The sequence below is a fragment of the Pantherophis guttatus genome, chromosome 3 (assembly GCF_059756535.1).
Source record: "Pantherophis guttatus breed Tessera chromosome 3, ASM5975653v1, whole genome shotgun sequence".
Classification (NCBI taxonomy): Eukaryota; Metazoa; Chordata; class Lepidosauria; order Squamata; family Colubridae; genus Pantherophis; species Pantherophis guttatus.
Window position 1 is genome coordinate 200,674,165 of NC_142065.1, and position 27,682 is coordinate 200,701,846.

General features: G+C 43.1%; 2 protein-coding genes across 19 annotated transcripts in view; one reads left to right on the forward strand and one right to left on the reverse strand.

Moving 5' to 3' along the window:
• Window positions 1–3: 3 nt before the first annotated feature.
• On the forward strand, window positions 4–8,510 carry NDUFB9 (NADH:ubiquinone oxidoreductase subunit B9). The gene is made up of 4 exons (XM_034422267.3): window positions 4–157; window positions 3,798–3,990; window positions 6,329–6,442; window positions 8,255–8,510. Exons 1-4 carry the CDS (start codon window positions 72–74, stop codon window positions 8,384–8,386), a joined length of 525 nt encoding a protein of 174 aa, XP_034278158.1. The 5' UTR covers window positions 4–71; the 3' UTR covers window positions 8,387–8,510.
• Window positions 8,511–12,570: 4,060 nt separating this feature from the next.
• The window catches only part of MTSS1 (MTSS I-BAR domain containing 1), a 165,012-nt gene continuing 149,900 nt past the window's right edge, over window positions 12,571–27,682 (reverse strand). For 4 of the 18 annotated variants that reach the window (XM_060681844.2, XM_060681843.2, XM_034422272.3 and 1 more), the window contains 5 exons: window positions 27,449–27,571; window positions 25,343–25,540; window positions 20,826–20,990; window positions 16,545–16,707; window positions 12,571–16,009 (listed from right to left, as the gene is read on the reverse strand). In XM_060681844.2, the coding sequence (XP_060537827.2) occupies window positions 15,324–16,009; window positions 16,545–16,707; window positions 20,826–20,990; window positions 25,343–25,540; window positions 27,449–27,571 (1,335 nt within the window). In that variant the 3' untranslated portion in view covers window positions 12,571–15,323. The remainder of the gene's footprint in view (window positions 16,010–16,544; window positions 16,708–20,825; window positions 20,991–25,342; window positions 25,541–27,448; window positions 27,572–27,682) is intronic. The other 14 variants (XM_087891388.1, XM_087891387.1, XM_034422273.3 and 11 more) reach the window with 5 other exon arrangements.

The window sequence follows — 27,682 nt, forward strand, 5'->3', positions numbered from 1 at the left end:
CTGCGGCGCAAGCTCCGCCCCCCCCTCACCCCCCTCTTCTAGGCCTGAAAGTCGACCGGGGCGCAGCCAAGATGGCGGGCTACCTGTCACATCGGCAGAAAGTGCTGCGGCTCTACAAGCGAGCCATGCGGCACCTCGAGTCCTGGTGTATCTATCGGTGAGTCCCCGGCCCCTTCGGCCCGTCCCGCAGGCCCCTAAGGAGCCTCCGCTCCCTTCCTGGCTTTGCGGGAGGACTCCCAGCCCCATCATCCCCAACCCCCGCCGAGCCCGGGTGTGTCTGGGTCTTGTAGTCTTAACCCGGGGGGGGGGGTAGCGAGGGACGATTTCCCAAGCTCCGAAGAGCCGGCACCTCCCTTTGCGCGTTTTCCTCCCTTTGCGCGTTTTCTTGCGCGGATCCTAACTCCGAATTAATCCGCGCATCTGTTTGCACGGCAGCTCGGGGTGGGGGTGGGGGGTTCGGTCAGAAAGGCTGAGGGAAAGTAAAGCAAAAGATACTTCATGAAAATATTTCAATTTTTTTAAAAAAGGGGGAAAAAGTTTAAGTATGAATGGGTTTTTTCAGGCATCTGAAACAAATATATATAGAAATATATAAAATTAAGGCTATTAGGATTAGAAAATACATGGTAATCAATCAAAAAGGGGACAATGAAGAAAATGAAACAATATATGAGACATTTGGGGCGAAAGTCACAGTGGAAAGCAGACCATGAAGAAACACAGGTTAAAAAGAGGATATATTTATATGTTGTATGTTATGTGTATGTCATACAGTGTAGTAATAAAACAATAAAACATTATTTAAAAAAAGATATTTCAATAATGTGCATTAATATTAGAACTATATAATGGATAATTACTTTGTATGTTGTGTGGAAGTTAAATATATATTAAAATATGGCTAAGAGTGGAATGCTAGAATTAAATAAGATAGATAACGGAAGAATATACATTTATACATTGATTTTAGATTCTTTCTCCAGCCAGCTATACCATCTATTCCATGTTTCGTAATAAAACGTTTCCTCTCGGACTTTAAATGTATAAACGTAAGAGAAGATATTATAGAGGAACGAAATAGTTAAGGAGTAATAGAGATGTATATATTGTAGTGAATAAATGAATTAGTAAGTAATATATAAAATGTATGTGTATATAGTTGGTCAAAAGATAAAATAGATATTACCAAAGATGCCGGTATTGGAAAGCTGTAAAAATGTAACAAAGATGTTAAAAGATGTAAATGCTGAATAAAAATTATTTTATATGTTAAAAAAAAAAGATAATGGAAGAATATATTTTAATGTAAACATGTAAACATGTATTAATAGTAGAATTTCAAGGATGGGAAATATGAACAGAGGTATGAAGAAGAATTAAGTTTTTAATTGGAAAATTAGAATTTGAATGACAGTATTATCAAGCATAAAAACATGCTAGAATTAAATAATGGGTGATTAGAAAATGAAAAAATGTAAGAAAATATGTGTAATAGCAGAAAAGGAATGTTATCACGTCTTATAGTGATATATTATATAATAATATACTGATAGGAGGGGAAAAAAGTTAAAATAGAGAGAAATAAGAGGTGAATTATAGTATATATATATATAAACCAATATATTAAGATATATGGAAGAGTAAGAGGAAGGTTAAAAACTGAAGTAAAGGATATGAGCAAATAATTTGAAACGATGAAAATGAAATGTAATTATTGTGTATAATATGATTATATTATCTTTATTGGAAATATATGAAACTCGGATATCACACCATTCACGCATCGATATGTACAAATAATATAAAATTAAAAAAACAGATTTTTTAAGAAAGAAAGGCTGAGGGAGGGCTAGTATCGGGGGTCCCGCAGGCAAAGCCATGGTGGGGATATAGCCTTGCTTCTTTGCTGGATACGCTGGGCAGATTGCCCAGGCCAGATGAAGTAGTGGGATTCATTCAGGAAATACAGCTTGGGAAGAATAGAATAGAAAGAATAGCATAATAACATTATTGTCACTTTGGATGTTCACTAATCGGCATACATTAAAATGAAATTTTGTTGCATGCAGCTCTCAAAGGGTCTCCACCTCCAATATACACTACATAAACATGACTAAATAAATAGAGAGATAGACAGACAGACTTAGAATAAATTTATTGTCGCTTTGAATGTACACTAATCGGCATACATTAAAATGAAATTTCGTTGCGTACAGTTCTCAAAGGGTCACCACCTCTAATCTACACTACAAAAACATGTCAAAATAAATAAATAGACAGACAGACAGACTTAGAATAAATTTATTGTCACTTTGAATGTTCGCTATTCGGCATACGTTAAACTGAAATTTCGTTGCATACAACTCTCAGAGTCACCACCTCCAATATACACTTGTATATATACAATAATACCAACATGACTAAATAAATAAATAAACACAAAATTATGCATACACCTCCATATATTATATGACACAGAGAAACAACACAGTCTAGTTAGCAACGTATACATGTACGTGGCAAGAAAAAATAAATCTTGCGAGTTTATCAGATGGATGGCATAGTGGCCAAAGCTGTTCCAGAATAGGGTAGTCCTGGTAGAAATACTTCAAAATGTGGAAATCGAAAATAATGATAATGGCTTGTTATCTTCATTGGGATATTGGTAAAAAAAATACTGTCAGATAAGCCACGTCTATTTATTAAGCAAGTGTTAAATAGCCACCTTTGCATATTGTGTCTGGTTGTGTCTGGTTCTTGTTGGGCTCAACGTATTAGTATGCAAAATATATATTGGAATGGGCAAATGAGGATGATGGGATGAGGTAGGAGGTTGCATTTTTTCTATGAAGAAAAACAAAATAATTTAGCTTCAGAAGTAAGTACTGTACTATAGTTGTTTCAGCCCTACATAAAATTTATTTATTAAACTTATATGCCGCCGATCTCGCCAAAACTGACTCTGATCTCCGGCTACAAAGTTCCACTTATTTAGGAGGGGGGGGGGAGAGAAAACCTACAATCGGATATATAATCTATTTAAAATATAATGTAAATAATGGATTGATTACAGCTGAGTATAAATACTGTAACTTGATTCACTATAGCACAATATTTGATTATTAGGGCCCTCTAGTGGTCATTCCATATAATTTTTCCACTTAACAAGTTTTTAAGGAGTGTGTTCTTGCTATGTTTTTATCTCACTTTTATTTATGTTCCCACCTGCTATTTTCCCTTCAAGAACAACCTTTTGAGATGTGTTGGGCTTGAGTGGCTGATGCAAGCCAGCTTTGAAGAAGTCAGCGGCAAACCTCTTCCATGCTCTTGACATGATAGCAGTCTTACAATATTTGAAGGGCTCTCACAGGGAAGAGGGGTCAATTTATTCTCCAAAATGGCAGGGGACAGGACAGGCTCATCAGAGGGAGAACCAACTTTGAAACAAGAAGGAATTTCCTGGCAGTGAGAATTCTTAGCAGTGGAACCATTAAGCAGTGCCTTTTGGGGGTTGTGGGTACAGCATTGCTGGGTGTTTTTAAGAAAAGATTGGACAACCATTTGTCTGAAATGGTATGAGGACTCCTGCCTTGGACAGATGATTGGACTAGAAGATGTCCAAGCCCTATAATTCTTATCAAGAAAACTTGAGCAGGTGTACCCTTGTCATCACCAGATGTGGAATCGATGAATGAAATTCCCACCTCATTAAGTGAAATATGAAGTATTTGTCAGTTCTAAAGATAGCTATGTTTTTTTTCTTTCTTGGAATAAATACTATCTTTTAATATTCTCAGGGATAAGTATAGATACTATGCCTGTCTGATGAGAGCACGATTTGATGAACATAAGGATGAAAAAGACATGGTTAAAGCAACCAAGCTGTTGATGGCCGCTGAAGAAGAATTTTGGGAAAGGCAACATCCTCAACCGTACATCTTTCCTGACTCTCCAGGTGGCACAAGCTATGAGAGATACGAGTGCTTTAAGGTCAGGAGGTGACATGGCAGGCATTACAAGTAATCAGTTCCTTGATAGGTGGCAGAATATTGGCATTCTCAATCCCAAGAGATTTCAGTAACTTTATTATTATTTTTTATTATTATTTATTGAATTTGTATACCGCCCTACTCCCGAAGGACTCAGGGCGGTGAACAGCCAGATAAAATACATATAATACAAATGTTAAAAAACCATTAAAATACAATTAAATAATTGGCCCGGAAAACGAAATTTAAAACACCCCAAATTCATAAGACAAATTTAAAATTTAAATTTTTTTAAAAAAATTTAAAAACAATTTAAAAGGGAGGTTAGGCCAGGCTGGCCTGCTGGAATAAAAATGTTTTGATGGCACGGTGGAAAGCGCACAGATCCGGGATCCTCCGTATCTCCGGGGGGAGCTCGTTCCAGATAGCGGGTGCCCCCACAGAGAAGGTTCTCCTCCTGGGGGCCGCCAGTTGACACTGTTTGGCCGACGGCACCCTGAGGAGCCCTTCTATGGGAGCATACTGGTCGGTACTCTCTATGGGAGCGTACTACTTTCATTTGTAAGTAGGAGATTCCCCATAAAATGCAGAATTATTCTTTAGTTCTGAGGAAGAATCCATGAATGAAGGCCATAGGGAAGCTGTCCAAGTCTCACATTAATGAGCATCAGTGACCAGCCTCTATCTGCATTGGCAAGACCCTAAAGACACAGGAGGAAGCTCAGGGCCAGGGCATGGTTTGCTTGGAGGAGCACTTCTGCTTGACCTCCAGTTTGAAGAGAGGCTAATAGGAGTGGGATATGAGGGAACAGAAGGCACTAGAACAGGGGTGTCAAACTTGGTTTCATTGAGGGCCGCATCAGGGTTGTGTTTGACTTTGGGGGGCCCGGGGGTGTGTGGCCAGCTCAACATCACTCGTTGTGGCACCTGTGGTGGCCCGAGCGCTCTGCCAATGAAAACGGAGCTCGGGAGGGCTGCCCTCCCAACTTCTGTTTTCACTGGCAGAGGGTTGCAGGAGGCCATCGCAGCCGAAAACAGAGCTTGGGGGGTGGAGGGGAGGTTACATGGATGCAGCCTGCGGGCCTTGAGTTTGAGACCCCTGCTCTAGAAAGTTGCTGGCTGCCTAACGACAGTCCTGGAGAAGCTGACAGGACAGTTCTGTATTCAGCAATGTCTCATGTTTGCAACTTAGTGCTTTAGACGGCAGGAGTTTGAGCCACAAAAACTGACCTGAAAATAGCACACTCAGTGTTTTATGCACTGAGTGGTCGCTAGGGAAGGATCTAATTATTTGAGACATTCAGTTTCTGAGGCTTGCCAATCATCCCGCCATTAAAAATGTGCCTTCTACCATTCCTTTATTACATCCGCACTTTTTGGGAGGCTGAAGGAGGCACTGCATTTCTGTAGCAGCACCAACTTTTTGGAACAGCCTTCCTGTGAGATCCACGGTGGCGCAGTGATTAGAGTGCAGTACTGCAGGCTACTTCTGCTGACTACCGGCGGCCTGCAATTTGGCAGTTCGAATCTCACCAGGCTCAAGGTTGACTCAGCCTTCTAGCCTTCCGAGGTGGGTAAAATGAGGACCCAGATTGTTGGGGAAAATATGCTGACTGTAAAACCGCTTAGATAGGGCTCTAAAGCACTGTGAAGTGGTATATAAGTCTAAGTGCTATTGCTATCAGGCTGGATCAACCCCCATGGTTTTTCAGGAACTTTTGAAGCTGTTCTTAAACGCCTGGTTGGTCGTTTCCACCTTATCTTTATGTTTGGTGGTTTTACTATTGCACTATATTGCCATTGCATTTTTATTTTCAAACCATACATATGTATTTCTTATCCCTGTGTAAGCCTCCAAATTTTTGGTTTGATACTGCATAGAAATATGCTACCTTAGTAAGTAAATATCCAAAATTAGAAGGAAAAGCATTATGAGCATCTAAATACTCATCACCCTTATGTTAATCTACAAACGGGAATAACTTTTTCTTATAAAATGCCCCGATTCTGCCTTCCCAAGATAATCAAGTAGTTTTCTGGAACTAAGTCTTCTAATGCAGGAAATAGTATCTTTTAAACGGTGTTTCTCAATGTCAGCAAAGATGTATGGACTTCAACACTCAGAATTCTTCAGCCAGCATGTTGGCTGAAAAGTTCTGGGAGTTGAAATCCATACATCTTAAAGTTGGTGAGGTTGAGAAACAATGGTTTAGGCAGACCAGCAACCACCGTCTAACCATTATTAGATGGAGAATATACAAGATCTTTTATGTAGATTAATTTTGTATTCCTTTAAAGATGCAGTGAATAACCTTTTTTTTAATACTTCCACCCTGTAGGCACCTGATTGGATGCTAGACATGTGGCATCCATCAGAGAAAGCAATGTACCCAGATTACTTTGCTAGGAGAGAACAATGGAGGAAGCTGCGCCTTGAAAGTTGGGACAAGGAGGTTGGTTATCGGACTATATTTTACCATTGCTTTTCCGTGAAATAATTTTGAAGCAAGTCACAAATCTGTGGGGTGATAGTTTGCGATATGGGTCTTAAAATGTGGCCTCATGGCCTTATCACCTACTATTTAGTCCCCCACCTTGAGCTTGTGAAAGATTGAGGGCAAAAGAAGAAGGGGACGACAGAGAACGAGGTGGCTGGATGGAGTCACTGAAGCAGTAGGCATGAGCTTAAATGGACTCCAGAGGATGGTAGAGAACAGGAAGGCCAGGAGGAACGTTGTCCATGGGGTCACAATGGCTCGGACACAACTTCACAGCTAACAACAACAGCAGCATTAGATGCATTCATTCCGCCTCTGTCCATTTGGAGCCATCTCCCAACTTCTAACAGCACTCTATTCTTTTCTATTCATCCCTGAATCTCCAAAGAGGCTTTTAAATGGATTGGGGGGGGGGGGACACTTTTTATAGCAATATCACTAATTTTTTTTTCTAGATCTGTTGCTGGCTGGAATTAGAAATGAACTTTTAATCAAAGCGCCCCAAATGTCTTAAAACAGCCTATTTTCAAATGATAGTGACACTGTTACTGTTGGTGGTTTTTAAAAACTGGATTCAGGGTGTTTATGAACTGCTGTATTAAGGTTTTTCATGCTTGAAAGGGATGATTTGAAAATGCTTCCACTGAACTCTCTCCTCACCTTGCAGTTATCTTACAAAATAAAACAACAAACACACTGACACACATCCACTACTTCCAAGAAATTTAAAAAACCCTTTGGATGTGCTGCTGGAAGCTTCTTTTTATTACAGGTAGTCCTCAACTTACGACAACAATGGAGCCCCCCAGTTTCTGTTGCTGAGCATTGTTAAGTCAGGTTTGCTCCATTTTACGACCTTCCTTGCCGTAATTGTCAAGCGAATCACTGCAGTCAAGTTAGCAACACTGTGAATCTGGCTTCCCCATTGACTTTGCTTGTCAGAAGATCCCAGAAAGTGATCACATGACCCCTCCCTGGACATTGCAACCGTCATAAACATGAGCCAGTTGCCAAAGCCTCTGAATTTGGATCACCTGACCGTAGGGATGCTGCAACGGTCATGTGAAAAGCAGTCATAAAGTCACACTCTTCGAAGAACTGTCACTAAATGAATGGTTGTAAATTGAGAACTGCCTGTATAAGAAATCCTGGGAGTGGTCTGGAAGCCATCCCAGATGCCTTGTGGAGACAAAGCACAGCCCCTTTACCCTCTGCCTCATTGCCATCTCGTGGCTCAGCATTTCCTCGTCAGATAGAATGCTGTGCATTAGTTACACAGGTACTCCTCGAACGTACGACCGCAGCTGATGTTTATGTTGCTAAGCGAGACACTTCTTAAATTGAGTTTTGCTCCATTTCAGGACCTTCCTTGTCACCGTCGTTAAGTGAATCGCTGCATGTTCGTTAAATTAGTCACATGGCTGGTCAAGGGAATCTGGTTTCCCCATTGACTCTGCCTGTCCGAAGGTCGCAAAACATGACCCCCGGGACACTCCAACCGTCACAAACACAGAGTCAGTTGCCAAGGGTCCAAATTTTGATCATGGGGATGCTGCATTGGTTGTAAGTGTGAAAAATGGTCCCAAGTCACTTTTTTCCCCGTAACTTTGAAGCGGTCACTAAATGAACTATGTGGTTTTAAGTCGAGGACTACCTGTAACGTGGAAACGCTGCTTAAGACCTGTCCTAAATTAAGCATTTCCCCCCTCGAGTGTATTAAATGCTGCAGGTTCTGAGTGAGTGGTTAACCCTGCTTCTCATTGACAGGTCCAGCAGCTTCAGGAAGAAACCCCACCTGATGGTCCCATTACTGAAGACTTGCCTCCCGCTCGTAAAGAGGGACACCTGCCCCCTCTCTGGTGGCCCTACGTAACTAAGCCTCGCAGATACCCGTTGTAAAAGAGCTCCTTTCTGAATGGTTTTATCTAATCCCACAAAATGGTCTGTGAGCTCCCTGCAGCCGGTCTCCTTGTATTACTGTACTAGAAAACCCAATAAAAGTCTGATATAAGCTGAACTGTGACCCTGCCTGCCTGGCCATTACTAAATAGATGACTTTAGCAATCTTAACTCGGACAAGCAAGACGTGTGCTGTCTCTTAAAGCAGGGATCTCCAACCTTTTTACATTTTAAATTTTTAAATTTAAAATTTTAATGGGTTATTTTATGGGCAAAGGGTTTTAAATTTTGGGAAGCCAATTTGATTTAATTCTGTTTTAATTTATTTTAATTTTTATATTGCATGTATTTTAATCTCGGCTGTTCACCGCCCTGAGTCCTTCGGGAGAAGGGCGGTATACAAATTTAATAAACCTAACCTAAACCTAAACCTTGTCAACTTTAAGACTTGTGGACATCAACTTTCAGGGAATTCAATTCTGGGAGTTGAAGTCCACAAGGCTTAAAATTGACAAGGTTGGAGATTCCTGTCTTAAAGAAGTCAAACGATACTCCACAATGTTGGTATAGAGCAGTGCCCCCCCCCCCACCTTTTTGGCACCTGGGACCGGTTCCGTGGAGAGAGATTTTTCTGCAGATCGGAGTGGATGTGGTTTCGTGTGCCGCTTGCATCCCACGGATGGGGCTCTGCTTGTTTGTGCGGCCCACCTGGCATGGTACGGGGGGTCCATGGATCAGGGTTTGGGGGACCCCTGGCACAAAGGATGTAGTTAACAAAAGGGATCCATTATGTAATTTTGCCTCAGTGTGCGTCTGCGCGCACGCGTGACAGAGCACGGGCTCTTACCCTCTTACCACTGAAGCCAAAGTACATAGAATTGATCTTGGAAAAAGCTGGAATCCCCTTGGGACCACTGATCCCAACTCTTAATTTTGCAGCTCCTCCAAGTAGAAGCACGTTGTACTCTCAAGAGTTTTAACTGCTCCCTGGCCAGATTCTGTCTTAAAGCAGAATACAAAGCTGCAGCCTTCTAACGCTTCTAATGTGATACTAATCTTAATACTAATAAGTTGGTCGAAGAGCTTTGAGGATGATTGTTCAAGATGCTTGTAAGGAATGGTTTACACACTAAATGAATTAATCTGTTGAAAACCATACTTCCTGTGGCATAAGGTAATGCGCTCTGGATCATCCCGATTAAAAGTTGCTAGGCTTTTTGAGAGACTAGATGGGTCCTTGAGTACCTGATCCTTAAGTGAGCGCTCAAAGGCCGCAGGATGTCACAGGAGCTTAAGCCTTCTTAATCATGAACAATGAGCTTTAGGGAAGTTGCCTTGCTTAAGGATGAACAAACGGAAAGTGCCTTTCTTGCCAGAAGTTGTCTTAATGGTTTTCACCTTATTTATTAAATTAGCACAGGGGCTTCATATTAGCTCAGCATCCGAACTTTTCTGAATGACGATTTCAGTGCAAGATAGTTTTTTTTCAATACAGGTAGTTCCTAAACCTACGACCACAATCGAGCCCAACATTTCTGTTGCTAAGTGAAATGTTTAAGCGAATTTTGCCCCATTTTATGACCTACCTTGCCACAGTTGTTAAGTGAAACACTGCAGTTGTTAAGTTAGTAGCGCGGCTGTTAAGCGAATCTGGTTTCCCCGTTGACTTGGCTTGTCAGAAGGTGGCAAAAGGTGGATCGCATTGCAGTTTTCCCAGGAAAACTGCAATCTTGTCATAAATATGAACCACTTGCCAAGCGGCTTGAATTTTGATCACGTGACCACGGGGACCCTGGTTGTTAAGTGTGAAAAACGGTCCAAAGTCACTTTTGTTCAGTGCTGTTGCAATTTTGAACGGTCACTAAACTGTTGTAAATCGAAGATTACCTGATAATCTGGCTGTGAAAGCAAAGCCACTCATAGTTGGTATTGTGGGCTCAAAACTACAAGAGCCACTAAAATCTCCTCTTGAGAGAGGAGTAAATTTTAAAAAGGTACAACAGATATGAGTTTAATTTGCTTCTTCAGTCACGGAACGATAGGAAGGGTGATTCAGAAAGACCCCCTTTGCTATTTAAAATGCCGTGGACTCAGCAAGGTTGGCTTGCTAGCTCTGGGTTGAAAATTTTATCTTCTACCCATTCCAGCCCATTCCCCTAAATTTATAGGATGGCAACTTTGAGAATCTGCAGACCGCTTGAAAGGCACAACATGGAGAAGATTACCTGGCACATTGATATCACTGGTATACGAGGAGAAAGCCTCAGAAATGAAAGTAGCTTAATTTTGTCAGAATCGGGTCGCTAATAAAGGAAAATTAAGTCCCGAGTATTAATTAGCTCCAGTTTCCAAAATACAGCCTCAGGTCAAAATTGCATCAAAATAATTCAAAATTACAAGGGGGATGTGCGTTTATGCTACAAACTTTTTCTGCAAAATGTGATATAGCAATGAGAATGGTGCCACACCAATCATAAATTTATCTTTTTATTGATACCAGTAACAACATTCCATTCATTCATTGGTTTTTCATGTAACATTTTCATGCTTTTTGCATGAAAAACTAACACGCTCTAACATCAGACTAAACGACTAGGTTCCATCTTTATTCGGTATCTAAACTACACTTTTTGGCTTTTCTCTTGTGAACTGCAGTAGGATCAGCAATAGGTGCTGCGGTGGCGCAATGGTTAGAATGCAGTACTGCAGGCTACTTCTGCTGATCACCAGCTGACAGCAGTTTGGCAGATCGAATCTCACCAGGCTCAAGGTTGACTCAGCCTTCCATCCTTCGGAGGTCGGTAAAATGAGGACCCAGATTGTTGGGGGCAATAGGCTGACTCTGTAAAATTGCTTAGAGAGGGCTGAAAAGCACTGTGAAGCGGTATAAAAGTCTAAGTGCTATTGCTATCATCCCTGGGGAGATTCCAGCTATAATCGGCAAGCGTTGGACAGACTCAATTTCCATTGGTATCTTTTCTCCATGCCTGCGATATCCTGGTGCAGGGGTAGACAACCTTAAATACTCAAAGAGCCACAAAGGTCCTAACCGGAAGCCCCGTTCAATTCTGGAGCTGACTAGAAGTCTGGTTCCCTCACCATAGTCTCCTAGCGCGGCGTTCTTTTTCCTCTGTGGACCGGAAGTCCAGTTCCCCCACCATAGTTTCCTCCTAGCGCAGCGTCCTTTATCCTTTGCGGACCGGAAGTCTGGGTCCCCCACCATAGAGTCTCCTCCTAGTGTGGCGTCCTTCTTCCTCTACCTATCCTAAACGAAAGCCCTATCAATTGTGGAGCAGACTGGCGACAGGGAGCCGCAGCAGAGGGATGAAAGAGCCACATGCGGCTCCAGAGCCGCAGGTTGCTGATCCCTGTCCTGGTGGAATCTCTTCCCATGCTCCTCACTCACTGCCCCATAGTTCAAAGGGAAATAGCCTAAATGCGAGTGTAAGAAGTGAACTTTCAGTGACAAGTTTGCATCAAGCGCTGTATAGGAATCTAAGCAAATAATCCACATGTTTTTCATAGTCTTGCTGTTCTCAAAGTGAAGATAAATTTATACATTTCCGTCTGGTACCATTCTCATTCTTCTACCGTACTTTGTCAAAAAGATACGAGGCATCATGATAACTAGACACCTCCCTCCCTTGCGGGCAAATATACTCGCCTGTGTATAATTTATTCTGAAATATCTTGAAAACTTTCCTCAACCAGCACCTTTATCACCCGCTTTCCAATTCATCTAATCCAAATATGTAAAATTAATACATTTTATTTCAGAGGTCGATAATTTCCCAAAATTTGTAGCCCAGTGATACTCAAAGGGCAGTGGTGGGTTTCAAAAGTTTTTACTACCGGTTCTGTGGGTGTGGCTTGGTGGGCGTGGCAGGGGAAGGATACTGTAAAATCTCCATTCCCACCCCAATCCAGGGGAAGGTTACCATAGAATCTCCATTTCCTCCCGATCAGCTGAGACTAGGGAGGCAGAGAATAGATGGGGACGGGGGGGGGGGGGGGCAGTCAGAATTTTTACTACCGGTTCTCCAGAATTACTCAAAATTTCCGCTACCAGTTCTCCAGAACTGGTCAGAACCTGCTGAAACCCACCTCTGTTAAAGAGCATCAACGAGATCCCACACAAATCCTTTTTTCTTGGCTTATACACAAAAGACACAACCCACTCCAAATTTTTGTCAGCAGGTCTTTATTTGTAATATAGGCTTGAAGCATTCATTACAAGGTAGAAGGGAAGCACAGTTAACAGCAATTTTTTTTATTTTTAGCAGTTCGGAAGGAAAACACTGCATGGGGAATAGAGAGGTCAACTCTCGGTACAAACTAGCAAACTAAACCACAAGAACTTACCATTAGAAACATTTTACATTGTGACGCTGCTGTTACAATAGGCAAGGAACACAAAAAAAAAAAAAAAGGTTAAAAAGGAAAAGAAACCTCAAAAAACAAACCAACAGAACTATCCAAAGTGGTTTTTTTGCCACATGTTAAACATCAAATTTTGGCAATATCATTTATTATTTTTTTAACCAAGATTTAAATTCTGGTGTTGAAAAGGAAGAGGCTGCAACTCTCAAAATACAGCTTCATCCAAAATGTTTCCTTAAAACGTGCTTTTTTGAAAAATATCTCCTGCGTGAGCTTCACTGAAAGCAACGGGGCTGGGTATGCAAGGGTTAACAGAAACACCTTTTAATAAAAAAAGAAGAAAAGCTTAGAAAAATCAGCTTGTCAGCCTGTACCCTTATTTATTTATTTTTTTTGTCCCATTTTTCTTCTGTTTCTCTCAAGTGGGTAAGAAAAATGAAATCTCGGAGCATCATTTGCAGAGAGCATCTGCTCGTTTTCAGGACAAGTGGGCTAACTTTGACAGCACTGTTTTATTATTTTTATTTTCCAAAGGAAGAAAAAGCTTATTATTTTTTTTTGGATCATGCCTTTTTTTTTCTTTTTTTTTGCACTTTTCGCTTCCGACGCCATAATGAAAAAGTGTTAAGCAACCACAGCTGTGTAAATGTATATAGAACACAGTGACTATAAACAGGTTTACGATACATCTCACATCCAATGCAGTTATGTATTTAAAGCATAAGAAGTTTACGTAGGCAAGATGGCAGCCAATACGAATCTCCCGAGTGTCCATGGCGGAGGAGATTGTGTGTGTGCGCGCGCACTCACAACCCAGCTCCTTCCACGATGAGTGGGGCGCATCGCTGCGGCCACAAACACACCCCTCTGAAGTCAAGAATTCTGCTAGCATCGCCCATGTAGAAATAAGGCAGACGGTATCCAGTTAGACTGCAGAATGCTTTTTCTTTAAAAAAAGAAACAGAAAACCACAAAACTTAAAACACCGGGAGGGAGGGGGGGGTGCCTGAGTTATGCATATTTCTACTGACCCCATGAAACGGAAAATACCACGGCAATGTTCATGTTAAGAAAAGGAAATCTTACTTATAAATTTATCAACGATGCTTCCCCCTCCCCAATAATTGTGTGTGGAGGGGAGAATAAAAAGAAAACCAGTTGTGAATGTCCCTCCCGCTATAATAAATAAAATCTAGAGTGTTCCCGTCCCTTCCCAATCCCCAAATTTTGCACCCAAACTGCCATTTCGGAAAAAACAGTCCCCCTTAAAAGTAACATTTGCAGTTTTACTGGAGTTCCCAGTTACTTGCCCATCCGTCTAATGAGTTGGTTTGTCAAAAGTCCTGGGGAAGGGTTTTTTTTTTTTCCATTTATTTGGCTACCCAGCCTGCTGGGCGCAGCCAGTAAAAGGTATAAAGTTATAATTAAGAGCTCCCTGGTTTTCTTTTAAATTTTTTGCTCTTTGTTTTTTATTTTTATTTTTTAAACAACGTAAGACACCCTTCTGCCTTCACAATGTCTTGCTTTTATGTTGTGTTCCGTTTACTTCTTTCGAGGAACAACAAAGTGAAGAGAGGAATGCAAAGTTTAAAGCCTGTTGCCAAGATGGTACAAAACTGATTTATAACGAGGTTTTACGATGACCGGAAATGAAAGCATACTGCATGGTTTTACAGAGGCAAGAAATCTTAACATGGTCCTTTTTCACAGGGCCAACATAGGAAAAAAATACCTAGCAGGCAAGTACCCAAAAGTCTTTGAAACACCTTACTTAAAATGAACACTGTAATTCATTATGGCTTATTTGGACGCATTTACAATGAAACTACCTGCTAGGCTACATTTTTTTGTGCAAGAAATTAAGCCCCTCCCTTCCTAATCCCTAAAAATTAACCCAATACAGCCGTTTTCTCTCTCTCTCTCTCTTTCTCTCTTCCCATTATATATTGCTTTAATCAGCTTCCGTTTCCTGCTTTTGCCACAGGTGAACAGCTCGCTGTATTTCAGTTAAGGAGGTGTGTTCTCGCGAGGAACTTTGTACAAGAAAACGAACACTGGTTTGAGACTCCCACTATGACTTGACAAGGTGCTCTACAAAACCATCCAAGAGGGAGAACTGCATTACCACCGGACCACTGCCCCCACCCCCCACCCATTTGCTAAAATTTAACTACTTGACATTTCTTATAACCATCCTTTTGTGAATGAATACACTTTACAAAGAGTTATTAAAAGGTTAAATGGGATTTTGGCACCTTTGAGGGGGAGGAGGAAAAAAGGGAGGGACTGAGAATTTGAAAATGTGCAGAGGAAAATATAATCAGCCAGATTTACAAAGAAAATAATAATAATAATAATCAATTGTCAGCAAGATGTTCCTTTAAGCATTTCACCTGGTCAATTCTAACCTCCCCTCCCGTTTTAGAGACCACTGCCAGTTGTCTCTCTCTCTCCTAGAAAAATCTTGATTGTACAATAATGGACCAAGACACAAAGATGATACCATCAGGTAAAGGTCCGTTCTCTTTTTCACTCAACTTGGGCAGTGATTCGGCATCTAGGAAATACGGGGTGCTGAGCGATCGTTCGTGGTGGTCTTCCTCAGCTTAACGCCCCTGCGGATAGCATTCAGCATGTCTTCGCCCTGTGGGGCCTCCGCTGGGTTCTGCCCACCTGTGTGGGGCACGGTAGGTTGGCATGGGGGAGCAGTGATGCTGACGTCTTCTCTTTCGTTCTCCTCTCCCTCGTTTTCAGCCGCCGGCGGTCTCTGATCCTCTGTGCTGCTCGGCTTCTGACTGACGGGGGGAAGGCTGGCGGTTGCTTGCCCGCTCCACGAGGAGGTACATACGGAGGGGGTGCTGCCCCCTCCAGCCTCAGGACTTTGCTCGGCGCTTTCTTCTGCCCCACTTGGGAAACCAGGAAGCCCCACCGGCACGTCTGGCACAGATGGAGTTTTAACGGGAATCACGGGGGTCTTAATGGGGATTGGTCCCGCGCCAATGGTCCCACGCCTTACTGCCGGTTTGGTGGAAGGCGTCCGTCGGATGGTGGCCACGCCTGGCGTGACGATCACAGGGCCAAGGGTGGTTGGGAGGCCCGCAGTGGAAGCAGGACGCTTGGCGTGGAACATGCGACGGTAGGACTGGCTGATGTCGCTGTTCCTTGGAATAGTTGAAGACTTGTCGAATTCTTGCTGCTCGGTGTCTTGATCACCACTCACAGAAAAGTAGTCATAATCTGAAACTAGGAAGGCAAAAAAGGGGAGTCAGAACAGCAAATCTTCAGAATTGACTTGGCAATCTCAAGTGAAAGTGTTACCGTATTTCTCGAAGTATAAGATGCACTCCCCCCCCAAAGTGGGTGAAAATTTCGGTGCGTCTTATAGGCAGAATACGGGCCTGTTTTTGGCCTCCCGAACCTTCCGTGCGTTGCGTTTTCACCCTCCCCAGCATAACAATAGAAATTGTGGGCTCAATTTTCGAGGACTCCCTGTATACAGGAAGCCCTCAACCTGCGACCACAATTGAGCCCAACTTTTATGTTTGTTAAGTGATAAATTTGTTAAGTGAGCTTTGCCCCTTTTTATGACTTTTCTTGCCACATTTGTGAAGTGAATCACTGCAGTAGTTAAATTAGTAACCCGGTTGTTAAATTAATCTGGTTTCCCAGATTCTTTGCTTGTCAAAAGGTTGCAAAAGGTGATCGCACGACCCCGGGGACACTGCAACTGTCATACATGTGAAGGTAAGTGAATCCTTCCTCTGCTCCCGTTCCTTACCTTGTGAGGGAATTGTATCTTCAGAACAGCAAGGTGTGGTTGTCTGAGTGCTGTAGCCACTGGAACACTGCAAGGAATCCCTGCTGCTCCTCTGAATGTCCAGCTGCAGCCCTCGGGTAAGAGCGAGAGCCAGCTCTTCACACGCTTCCATCTCCTCTCCTTGCTATCAACACAATGAAGGTCTCTCATTAGATTAGGATAACATTACAAGAACACTCTTCCTCTTGCAAAGTCTGGGTTGTCTCTTTTCAGTTGGATTTTCATTCACAACACGGACAGGTTGGACTTAAGCACACCCCATGCTCTACACTGGCCCCCTCCATCTGTGTTGGGAGTACACTTTCTGTCATCCCAAACTGTTTCAGATAATCTGGGTTAGGGTTATTTATTTATTTTATTTTATTCAATTTGTATACCGCCCTTCTCCTAGTGGACTCAGGGCGGTGCACAGCCAGAACTAAAACACATAACAATACAAAATTTAAAATTATTAAAAGAATTATATACTTTGGCCCAAATTTAAAACAATTCGAATTAAAACCCATTAACAGATTAAAAGCTAAACAATTAAAAAACTAAAAAAGGGGGCGGGGTTCACGCCAGCCCTGCTTGATGGAAAAGAAAAGTTTTCAGGGCACGGTGAAAGACCCCGAGATCCGATATCCTTCTTATCTCCGGGGGCAAATTGTTCCAGAGGGCGGGAGTGCCACAGAGAAGGCCCTCCCCCTGAGGGTCGCCAGCCGACATTGCCTGGCTGACGGCACCCTGAGGAGTCCCTCTCTGTGGGAGCGTACTGGTCGGTGGGAGGCTATTGGCGGCAGAAGGCGGTCCCGCAAATACCCAGGTCCTATGCCATGGAGCGCTTTAAAGGTGGTAACCAACACCTTGAAGCGCACCCGGAAGACCACCGGAAGCCAATGCAGCTCACACAGGAGAGGTGTCACATGGGAGCGACCCCTCGCTCCCATAATCCCCCCGCGCGGCCGCATTCTGCACCAGTTGGAGCCTCCGGGTACTCCTCAAAGGGAGCCCCATGTAGGGTTAGGGTTTGTCACCATGCTTGAAGGATACCTGGTTGAGGAAGGCCCCATAATTGGGTTAATACAATGGTCTAAGCCAGGGGTGTCAAATTCAATTTCATTGAAGGCCGCATCAGGTTGTGTTTGACCTCAGGGGGGCAGGGGGGCGTGGCCATGGTGGGTGTGGCCAGCTCAATGTCACTCGTGTCAGGGGAGCCTGTGGTGGCCTGAGCATTTTGCCACTGAAAATGGGCTCCGGAGCTCGGTTTTCAGCCGTGACGGCCTCCTGCAATCCTCTGCCAGTGAAAACAGAGCTCGGGAGGGCCACACACGGTCCTTGCAAGCTCTGTTTCCGGCTGCGATGGCCTCCTGCAACCCTCTGCCAGCGAAAATGGAGCTTGGGGGCTCTGTTTTCACTGGCAGAAGCCACCCCAGGCCAGTCCTTTGCTGTTTCCAGAGCAGTTCCACGGGCCAGATCTAAGCACCCCGCAGGCCAGATCTGGCCCCCGGGCCTTGAGTTTGACATCCCTGGTCTAAGCCATGGTTTCTTTTAACTTTGGTTGTAGAACAAACCAGTGTCCTGATTTGCAGAAAACAAGCCAGAACATGGTATAAAATTTATATAGTGGCCAAGTCCACATCTTTCACTGAATCAAAATCAAACAAACCACATTATGGTTTAAAAGGATATATTAATTGAGCTCAATGGGGAGAGATGTGAATAACCGAAGACCCCTCAATTCAGTAGGTCCATACTAACTATTAATGATTCGATTGTAATGGATAAATTATGCATAGGTATCTTTTGCGGATTGGGCCATCCAATTTTACGTAAAATCCAGTATGGGACGGGATGATCTTAACAAATGAATGTAGAAGCAAGACACCAATAAGCATAAAGCTACCATATCTAGGCTGCCAAAAAAATCAGGGCATCTGTGAGATCAATGCTTCTCAATCTTGGCACTTTGAAGATGTGTGGGCTTCAATTCCCAGAATTCTCCAGCTAGCACGGCTGGCTGGGGAATTCTGGGAGTTGAAGTCCACACATTTTCAAATTGCAAGGTTGAGAACGCAAGGTTGAGTTAGATGAAAGCAAAGAGTTAGCATGACTAGCAAAGAGTTAGCAGTTTCACTGCCACATAAAGTTTACCTAGATTTTTGCAGTCCAAATAAGACTTTTTGATGCCATTCTTCTATTACAGTCCAAAGCAATTCATGTTATTTCCATAATATGGAACGAGGAGCCTTGGTGGTGCAGCGGACTAAAGTGCTGTTAAGTAGCACTTAGCTGCCAGCTGCCTGCAATTACTGTGAGTTCAAATCTCACCAGGCTCAAGGTTGACTCAGCCTTCCATCCTTCCGAGGTAGGTAAAATGAGGACCCAGATTGTGGGGGCAATAAGCTGATTTTGTATAAAAAAGAACACCACTTAGGGGGGGCCGAAAGCCCTACTAAGCAGGTATATACAAAAGTATGAAGGCTATTGCTTAACACATTGTAAGCCGCCCTGAGTCTCTGGAGAAGGGCGACATATAAATCAAACCAATCAATCAATCAATCAATAACATGATCTGCTTTTCAAATGACTCATTTTACTTATCAACAGAACTGGCATGTGACAAAGCCTGTAAGTTGCATAAAAGTCTTCCAAGAATGGGCTTGTACATTAGGGCAGTGATGGTGAACATTTTTGGCAGTTATGCAGAAACATCATGTGCACACACTCATTCGTCGGGGTTGCACTCCGGAAAAGCCAAACTTCGGGTTCTAGCATGCATGCACACCCCACGATCAGCTGGCCAGTACGTATACGCAGGCCGGTTTTCAGCACTTTTTTTTTTTTTTAAATTTGATTTATATGCCGCCCTTCTCCGGAGACTCAGGGCGGCTTACAATGCGTTAAGCAATAGCACTGCCACGCATGCGAAGGGATAGTGCTCTGGAAAAGCCAAACTTCTGGGTTCTGGCACACATGCACATCTGACAATCAGCTGGCTGACGCACATGCGCACACAACGGTTTCAGCACTGCTGCACGTGCACAAAGGACAGCTGATTGTCGTGCATGCATGTGCGCCAGAAACCCAGAAGACAAACAGGCAAGGTCGTGCGTGCCGGGCAACATGGCTTCGCGTGCCACTTTGGGCACGCGTGCTATAGGTTCGCCATCATGGCATTAGGGCGATTCAGACTAGCACCCTGTATAATCTGAACAATTGTGTTTTATTCCCTAAAGCAGGAATGTCCAACCTTGGCAACATTAAGACTTGTGGATTTTAACTCGCAGAATTCCCCAATCAATATGGACACTCCATAACCTGCCCTAAAGCAAGTTAAACAGACTTAGCATAATGTGTGAACTAGATTTTCTCACTTAAAAAAATAATAATCCCAGACAATCAACCAATTCTGAGTTTATCAAACTGCTGGATTTCAAAAGGTGGCAGGCTGTTGTGGCCCGTCAGCGGCCTGTGCAGCTAGTAGCTGATTCCGACAGCGAGGAGGCTGATGTGGTGCTGCGCCAGCAGCCTGTGCAGCTCGCACTTGAGTCGGACAATGAGGAGGCTGGAGAAGATGTGGTGCCAGAGGCAGGGATTCAGCCAGGGCCTTCAGAACCTCCCATAAGTGAAGAGGACGAAGAGGAGGAGCCTCTTCTCGATGCACGGACGCGCAGAGCTGCCAAAAGGCAGGAGTGGCCCCTCAGGAGGAGGTCTCCTCAAGAGTAAGGCTTGGGGCTAATTGGCCACTCCCTTAGCCTATTTAAGGAAGAACACCGACTGAAGCAATTTGCAGGGAACAACTTCGTTCACTCTCCTTTGCGTCCTGATCTTAGTTCTCTTATCAGGTTCCCGCAAATTGCTTCTGGGCTTTCTGCCAACCATAGTAAGATTACGATTATTTATTCTTTGGATTCTTGTAGGCTGTTAAGAAAATTAATTAACAGCCTTTATTTGAAAAAGACTGATTTAATTTAGTAAACTAAGGTTTGTACAGACTTTGTGTGTCCTGTGTTCTTTGGGGTCCATAGCTGGGGCAGAACACAGGCAAAAAACAAGCCACATCACGCATTAGCGGGGATGTGAACCTAGATGGCCCACACATCGTGCTAAACTATGAAGATTAAATCATGGGTTGCTTGCCTTGGCTTGCAGATCACATCAAGCTAAAAGCAAAGGCCAGGGGGAGGTTTAGTAGCAAGGGGTGTGCCTTGAACCTTTTTAATAGGAACACATCAGCTCATGAGTTAAACAGTTTCACACCTTTGGGGCAGCTGATACAGTCATGCTCCGGGCCCTCTGTGGATCTTCTGCGGGCAGAGATGGACCACTCTGAGCCCCACCTGGAGAGTCTGCTTCTCGTTTTTCCTTGCGACGTTGCAAAGTGTTTACCATTGGCTGATCGTAAGGACCAGGTTTAGCCCAATCCTAGGAAAAAAACTCCATTAGTCAAAGATTATACAGGTTTCTCTCTCTCTCTGTGTTTAATATGCAAACAGTAGAACCAAAACCCTCTTACAAAATACACCCAATATACAGTAGTGGCCAAAATTGTGGAAACCTTTTGGGAAAAGTGTATTTTTGAGGTTTGATGGCTAATAACACCACTTTTTTTTTTTTTTTTTTTGAGTTTCAATATAATCATATTCCGCTGCTAGGATGGCCTGGGAATAGCCAAGATTTTAACCCAATTGAAAATCTATGGAGCCGACTAAAGAAACTTGTTAGTCAGAAGCGACCCAGCAATAAAACCCAGTTAATAGAAGTAATCATTCAATCTTGGTTTCACATTATAACAGCTGCAGAACTAAAAGACTGGGTTCGCTCCATGGGAAGACGTTGTAAGGCCGTAATTCGTGCTAAAGGTTGCCCAACTAAGGATTAACTGACTTGATAATTTTTGTACATCTCGTTTTTTTCTACGTGTTTCACTTTTCTTTTTTATACTGTAACTGCTATTCTAATAGCAAATCCTCCATAAAAGTTATTGCATTACATTCTTGATTAAATTATCTTTCCATGGATATATAATTTTATGGTACTACTCCCCCCCCCAAAAAGTGGTGTTATTAACTAGTTTTAGAAAAAACACTTTTCCCAAAAGGTTTCCACAATTTTGGCCACTACTGTAACCCAGATAATGGAGCCCCTTCCCCTTTCCCGAGACCCACTGACGAGTTTAAATTCGAGTGAGATGAATATATTTGCACATTTCTCAAGGGTTATGCTTAGCATTTCACCTGTACAGGTAGTCCTCGACTTACGACCACAGTTGCGCTCAACATTTCTGTTGCTAAGTGAGATAGTTGTTAAGTGAGTTTTGCTTCATTTTTACGACTCTTCTTGCCACAGTTGTTAAGTGAATCACTGCAGCTTTTTTTTTAGTTAATAACAGTTGTTAAAGGAATCTGGTTTTCCCCACTGACTTAAAAGTCCACAAAAAATGATCACATGACCCCGGGATACTGCAACAGTCATACGTGTGAAAAAATGGTCGTAAGTCACTTTTTTTAGTGCCCTTGTAATTCTGAGCGTTCACTAAATGAACTGTTGTAAGTCGAGGACTATCCATACTATAGAAACAGCAGTGGAAGGGAAATGGGTCTGTTACGGTGATCCCAACATCACCCTCCATCACCACTGGCCATGCAAGATTGGGTGAATGTGAGATAATCTTCAACAACATGTAGCCTAAAATACATTTAGGAGGCTAAAAACTAATCTCGAGACAAGTAGGTCTCTTAGTTTGCTCTATTCCCTTCTTCTTCTTCAGGTCTAGTTTCCCAGATGTTTAAAATAGGAACTGCTATGTAATATGACAGAGAATTTACCCTCATCCCACTCCATTCAAGCACTGATGATGTTACCTAGGTGGGTAATGAAACGTCTACAAGAAAACAACTAAGCTCAGAGAGCACCAAGGACCCTTCATTTCAACCCTGAGCTATAAATATTCTCTTCTATTAGAATACTGTCTTTATCAGGCAGTGTTACAAGTAAAATATTTTGGACCACTGAAACGTGGAATGTGTTGGGGATTTCTGTTAATAGCTATCTCTGACCTATTAATACAAGTTTGCCACTGACAAGTATCTGTTTAACATGCTAAGGAAAAAGCAAGGGAAGAAAAGGCAAGCAATTACTCATTCTTAGACCTATTGTCTATTTTGGTCTGGCCATCAATTAGCAAAGATCAGACTCCATGAATCAAACCTACAACTATCTTGAAACCTGCCATCATCCAAGACAAATTAAACTGTGTATACATAAATGGTGTATAGCAGGGGTGTCAAACTGGATTTCATTGCGGGCTGCATCAGGGTTGTGTTTTGACTGCGGGGGGGGGGTGGGGGTGGGGGTGGAGTGGGCGTGGCCAGCTCGACATCACTCGTGTCGGGGGCACCTGTGGTGGCCCGAGCACTCTGCCAACCCTCTGCCAGTGAAAATGGAGCTCGGGAAGGCTGCGCATGGCCCTCGCAAGCTCCGTTTTCGACTGAGACAGCCTGCTGCAACCCTCTGCCCCCAAAAACGGAGCTCAGGAGGCTGCCTGCGGCTCTCATGAGCTCCATTTTCACTGGCAGAGGCACCACGGGCCGGTCTTTTGCTGTTTCCAGGCCAGATCTAAGCACCCCGCGGGCCAGATACGGCCCCCGGACCTTGAGTTTGACACCCTTGGTGTATAGGAAGCTTTTAAAAAGTGTTTTGTCAGTGAATCTTTACACTATTTAGGTGGAGGGATTTTAAATTCAAAAGTGCAACAAGTTTCATTTAGTGAATATCTGATGGCCACTTTCAGGGCAGGTTTGAACCTGGAAGCAAATGTCCATATTTACAACTTGTCTTTTTGGAGAGGATTGCCTTGATGTAAAAACTGTTTCCCCCTTTAAAATAAACAGAATAATAGAAGGGATGGAAGGGATCTTTGAGGTCTTCTAGCCCAACCCCTTGCTCAAGCAGGAGACCCTGTACCATTTCAGTCAAAGGGTTATCCAATCTCTTCTTAAACACGTCCAATGTAGGAACACTTGCAACTTCTGGAGGCAAGGCATTCCATTGTTCTAACTGTCAGGAAATTTCTCCTTGGTTTTAGGTTGCTTCTCTCCTTAATTAATTTCCAACCATTGCTTCCTGTCTTGCCTTCAGGTGCTCTGGAGTATAGGTTGGCCCGTTCTTCTTTGTAAAAGCCCCTCAAATATTCTAACACTGCTATCATGTCACTCATAGGCCTTCTTTTCATTAAACTAGAATCTACCCAATTCCTGCAACCATTGGTTTCTAGTTCTCAATTTCTTCATATTTCAGAGAAAGGTAAACATCTACGCATGCATCTGTTGTAACTATCACAACATGCAACTGCTTTGGGATCACAACCGGATCCAGACTCCTGGACCAGGTGGAGAAGGATATTATACCCAAAGCTTATGTTCTTTATGGAGCTGTCTTTCCAAACTTAAGTTTTCTCCAGGCATGTCCAAATTAGAGATGCGTGAAATGTTAGGTCAAAGTGTCTCAGCCCGGAATTATCTCCATCTTGACCTTATCAAGTGACGTGACTTCAATTAATTTTGGAGTCAGATGAATCCATTCCAGGCTCAGAAGGTTTTGACCTCAAAAACAGTTTGCGGTCTTTTAGTGGGGACTACATATAATATAATAACAGAGTTGGAAGGGACCTTGGAGGTCTTCTAGTCCAACCCCCTGCTTAGGCAGGAAACCCTACACCACATTTCCCAGAATTCCTAAGCTACTTGGCCAACCTGGAAGCTAGAGTCCCAATATTCCTTGAAAATGTTGCTCCAGGGTCTCCACAGCAATTCCCTCTGTATTTTCTACTCCAAAGAATCATGTTGTTTATCCTCATGCTTTCTCAAAACTCTACTACAAAAGTAATTTATAATGGCCAGTTTTTCATGACATTTGATACCAGCAAGAAGATGTTCTGAATGTGATCCCATGAAGAGTGAGATTTGGCAATTAAAAAAAAAAAACTCTGCACCCACAGTAATAACCTAAACATCTCCAGGAATGAGAAATCATGAACAAGTTTTCAGCAGGGCTTAGAAAGGATTTTACTAACGGGATCCCTGCTGAAAGAAAAGAACATAAGATTGTGCTTTATAGTATCCGTAACCCACACAGATAGTTAAGGCACCAGGCTAGAAAATGGGAGATGGTGAGTTCTAGTCCCGCCTTTGACATGAAAGCCAGTTGGGTGATTATGGGCCAGCCACTCTTTCTCAGCCCAAGTCACTTCATAGGATTGTTGTGAGGAAACCTTGTTATTTGTAAAATTAATAAAGGTAGGATACAAAATAAATACATTATTCATTAAACTATATGTATTTCCCATCTGCCAATACCAACTGCTACTTCAGACACAATCTGAAAAGTCAAAGAGTTGCATAGATTAAAGCTGGGAGCATGTTCCTCCAAACCAGGGTGCCCCCCCCCCAAACTTGGCAACGTTAAAAGACTTGTAGACTTCAATTCCCAGAATTCCCCAATCCCTGGCGAATTTTGAGAATTGAACTCCACAAGTCTTTTAACGTCGTCAAAGTTTGGAGACCATGGATTCCGAAAGAAATATAGCACTTTTTTAAAACAAAATAATCAATTCTTGGTAAAGCAGGATGGAGAATTCCACCACCAGAGCAGGAACTCAGAATGGGAGAAGAGAGCTGAAGGGATTTAAGTTAAGAACCGAGAAGCAATTTCTTGCAAGGGGTGGGGGTGAAGGATGACAAGGAGAGACGCTAACAGGAACGAAAAGTAACACAAACCTTCCAACTAGGAATCTGAGGTGATGGTAACATGCCTGGCCCAATGGTGTAATAATGAACGTAGTCTGGAAGGAGGGTGGAGGAGGTGGCTCGGGTCCATGCGTGAGAGACAGACGGAATATGAGGGAAAGAACCCACACCAACCGGGGCTAAAGATGAGCCACTGGGTAAACTACAGTGATAATACCCATTAGACAACTGGAAACAAACAAAAAGAACAATAAAAAAAGGTGGGGGGAAAAAGGAGAGAAATTAATATAAATAGGTCCAAATATGGGGAAGTACAAAGTGAAACAGGCATGCATCGCTGGGAGAAAGGAAGGGGAATGCTTCCAATGGCTTCTAATCCCCTTTGGCTACTCCACACCCGTAACCCGGTGCTTGTTCATGCTTTGTTAACGACATTCAACTAGGCCACCATGTTCTGGAAGAGAAAACCAGAACAAGAACAAACAAGATCATTTTCGGGAGCTGAATTGTTGGGACAAAGTTACGCCTCAGAGGCACAAGTGCTTCATAGATCGGTGTGAGGAGACACCTGGCAGTAAAAGGCTGTGGTCTTTTGCAGGTGAGAACCTCCTCAAGAGCTTCATTCCACAAGAAGTTGGAAGAACTTCTCTGGTCATGCTCTTCCTGGGCTTGATAGCTCTGGATATCTACGTATTTCATTTCTTGCAGTAGAGCTCAGCTTCAGAAAATGACTCGTTTGCGGACAAAACGAAACAAAACAAAGAAACAATGATAGGAGGAATGGAAGAGGAAATTGCTCGTGAGAATGGATCGCACCAGTCCCCTCCCTCCCTCTGATCTCTAGGATGCTGGGCAGATATATATGTACCCCTGCCAAAAGGATCTGGCTTTTCCAGGGGAATTTGGAAAAATTGGACAATGGAATTTATATTCTGAGATGGAGAAAGTCTATTCTCTCCAGATTTGGTCTCCCTCTTTAGAAAAAGTAGATTTTTCTTACTGTTTTAATTCTCAAAGGTGGATTTGTGGACAGAAAGCTGCTCATAACAACATCCCTAACAGATGTCTTTTCAAGTGCCCTGGAAAATGTCGTTTCTGTCTCCCAAGCCTTAATTGTGTTCGCTTCAAGATATGGCTGGCACTATAGGTAGTCCTCAACTTACAACCACAATTGAGCCCAAAATTTATGTTGCGAAGTGAGAAAATTGTTAAGTGAGTTTTGCCCCATTTTAGACTTTTCTTGCCACATTTGTTAAGTGAATCAGTGCGGTTGTTAAATTAGTAACACAGTTGCTAAGTGGCTTTCCCATTGACTTTGCTTGTCAGAAGATCGCAAAAGGGGATCATCACATGACTCCGGGGCACGGCAACCGTTATAAATGTGAGTCAGTCGTCAAGCTTATGAATGTAAATCACGTGACCATGGGGAATGCTTGACAATGGTTTTAAGTGTGAAAAATGATCATATGTCACTTTTTCCGGTGCAGTTGTAACTTCGGTCACTAAGCAAACTGTTATAAGTCAAGGACTACCTGTACAGGCTCTTTAACCACGTCTGAACTAGGGGCAACTTCTCTGACAAAGCTTAATTAAAAGCCAACATCAACAACCAGCTTTTACCACAGCTTCATTCTTGAGTCCTCTCACTTCAACCCTTCTTCTAGGGCAATGTTTCTCAACCTTGGTAGCTTGAAGATGGGTGAACTTCAACTCCCAGAATCCCCCAGCCAGCAGCGCTGGCTGGGGGTTTCTGGGAGTTGAAGTCCACCCATCTTCAAGCTTCCAAGGTTGAGAAACACTGTTCTAGGGAATCTGGACATTTTCCGTTCTCATCTGTAGCTTCTTATTATTTGCAATTGTATCAGTGGTGGGTTGCCCCCGGTTCGGACCGGTTCGCAAGAACTGGTAGTAAAAACCAGCAGGAGGCCCCGCCCATCACCCCGGATGTCGTCATCGGCGATCTGCGGGCGATCCCGTTGCGAACTGGTAGTAAAAGTAAGTAGAACCCACCCAGAGTTGTGTGTGTGTGTGTGTGTGTGTGTGTGTGTGTGTGTGTGTATATATATATATATATATTTTCTCCTGCATATTACAGAGCCAAAATCACGAGTCTTCAAGATTTAAGTCTTTTTTCACCTTTTCTGTGGAGGCCCAAGCCGCCATGGTGGAGCCTGAACTGACAGAGGTGGGGGAGCTGCACTCACTCACTGATTGGCAGGTCTCAGAGGCTTCAGAAGAGGCCGAGCTGGACGAATTCTGCTGGGGTTCCAAAAAAAAAAAAAAAAAAAAGGCACCACGAAGAGGAAGAAAAGGGAAGAAAGACAAGCCAATGAAACAAAACAAAACAACAAAAAAAAAAAAGCAAAGGAC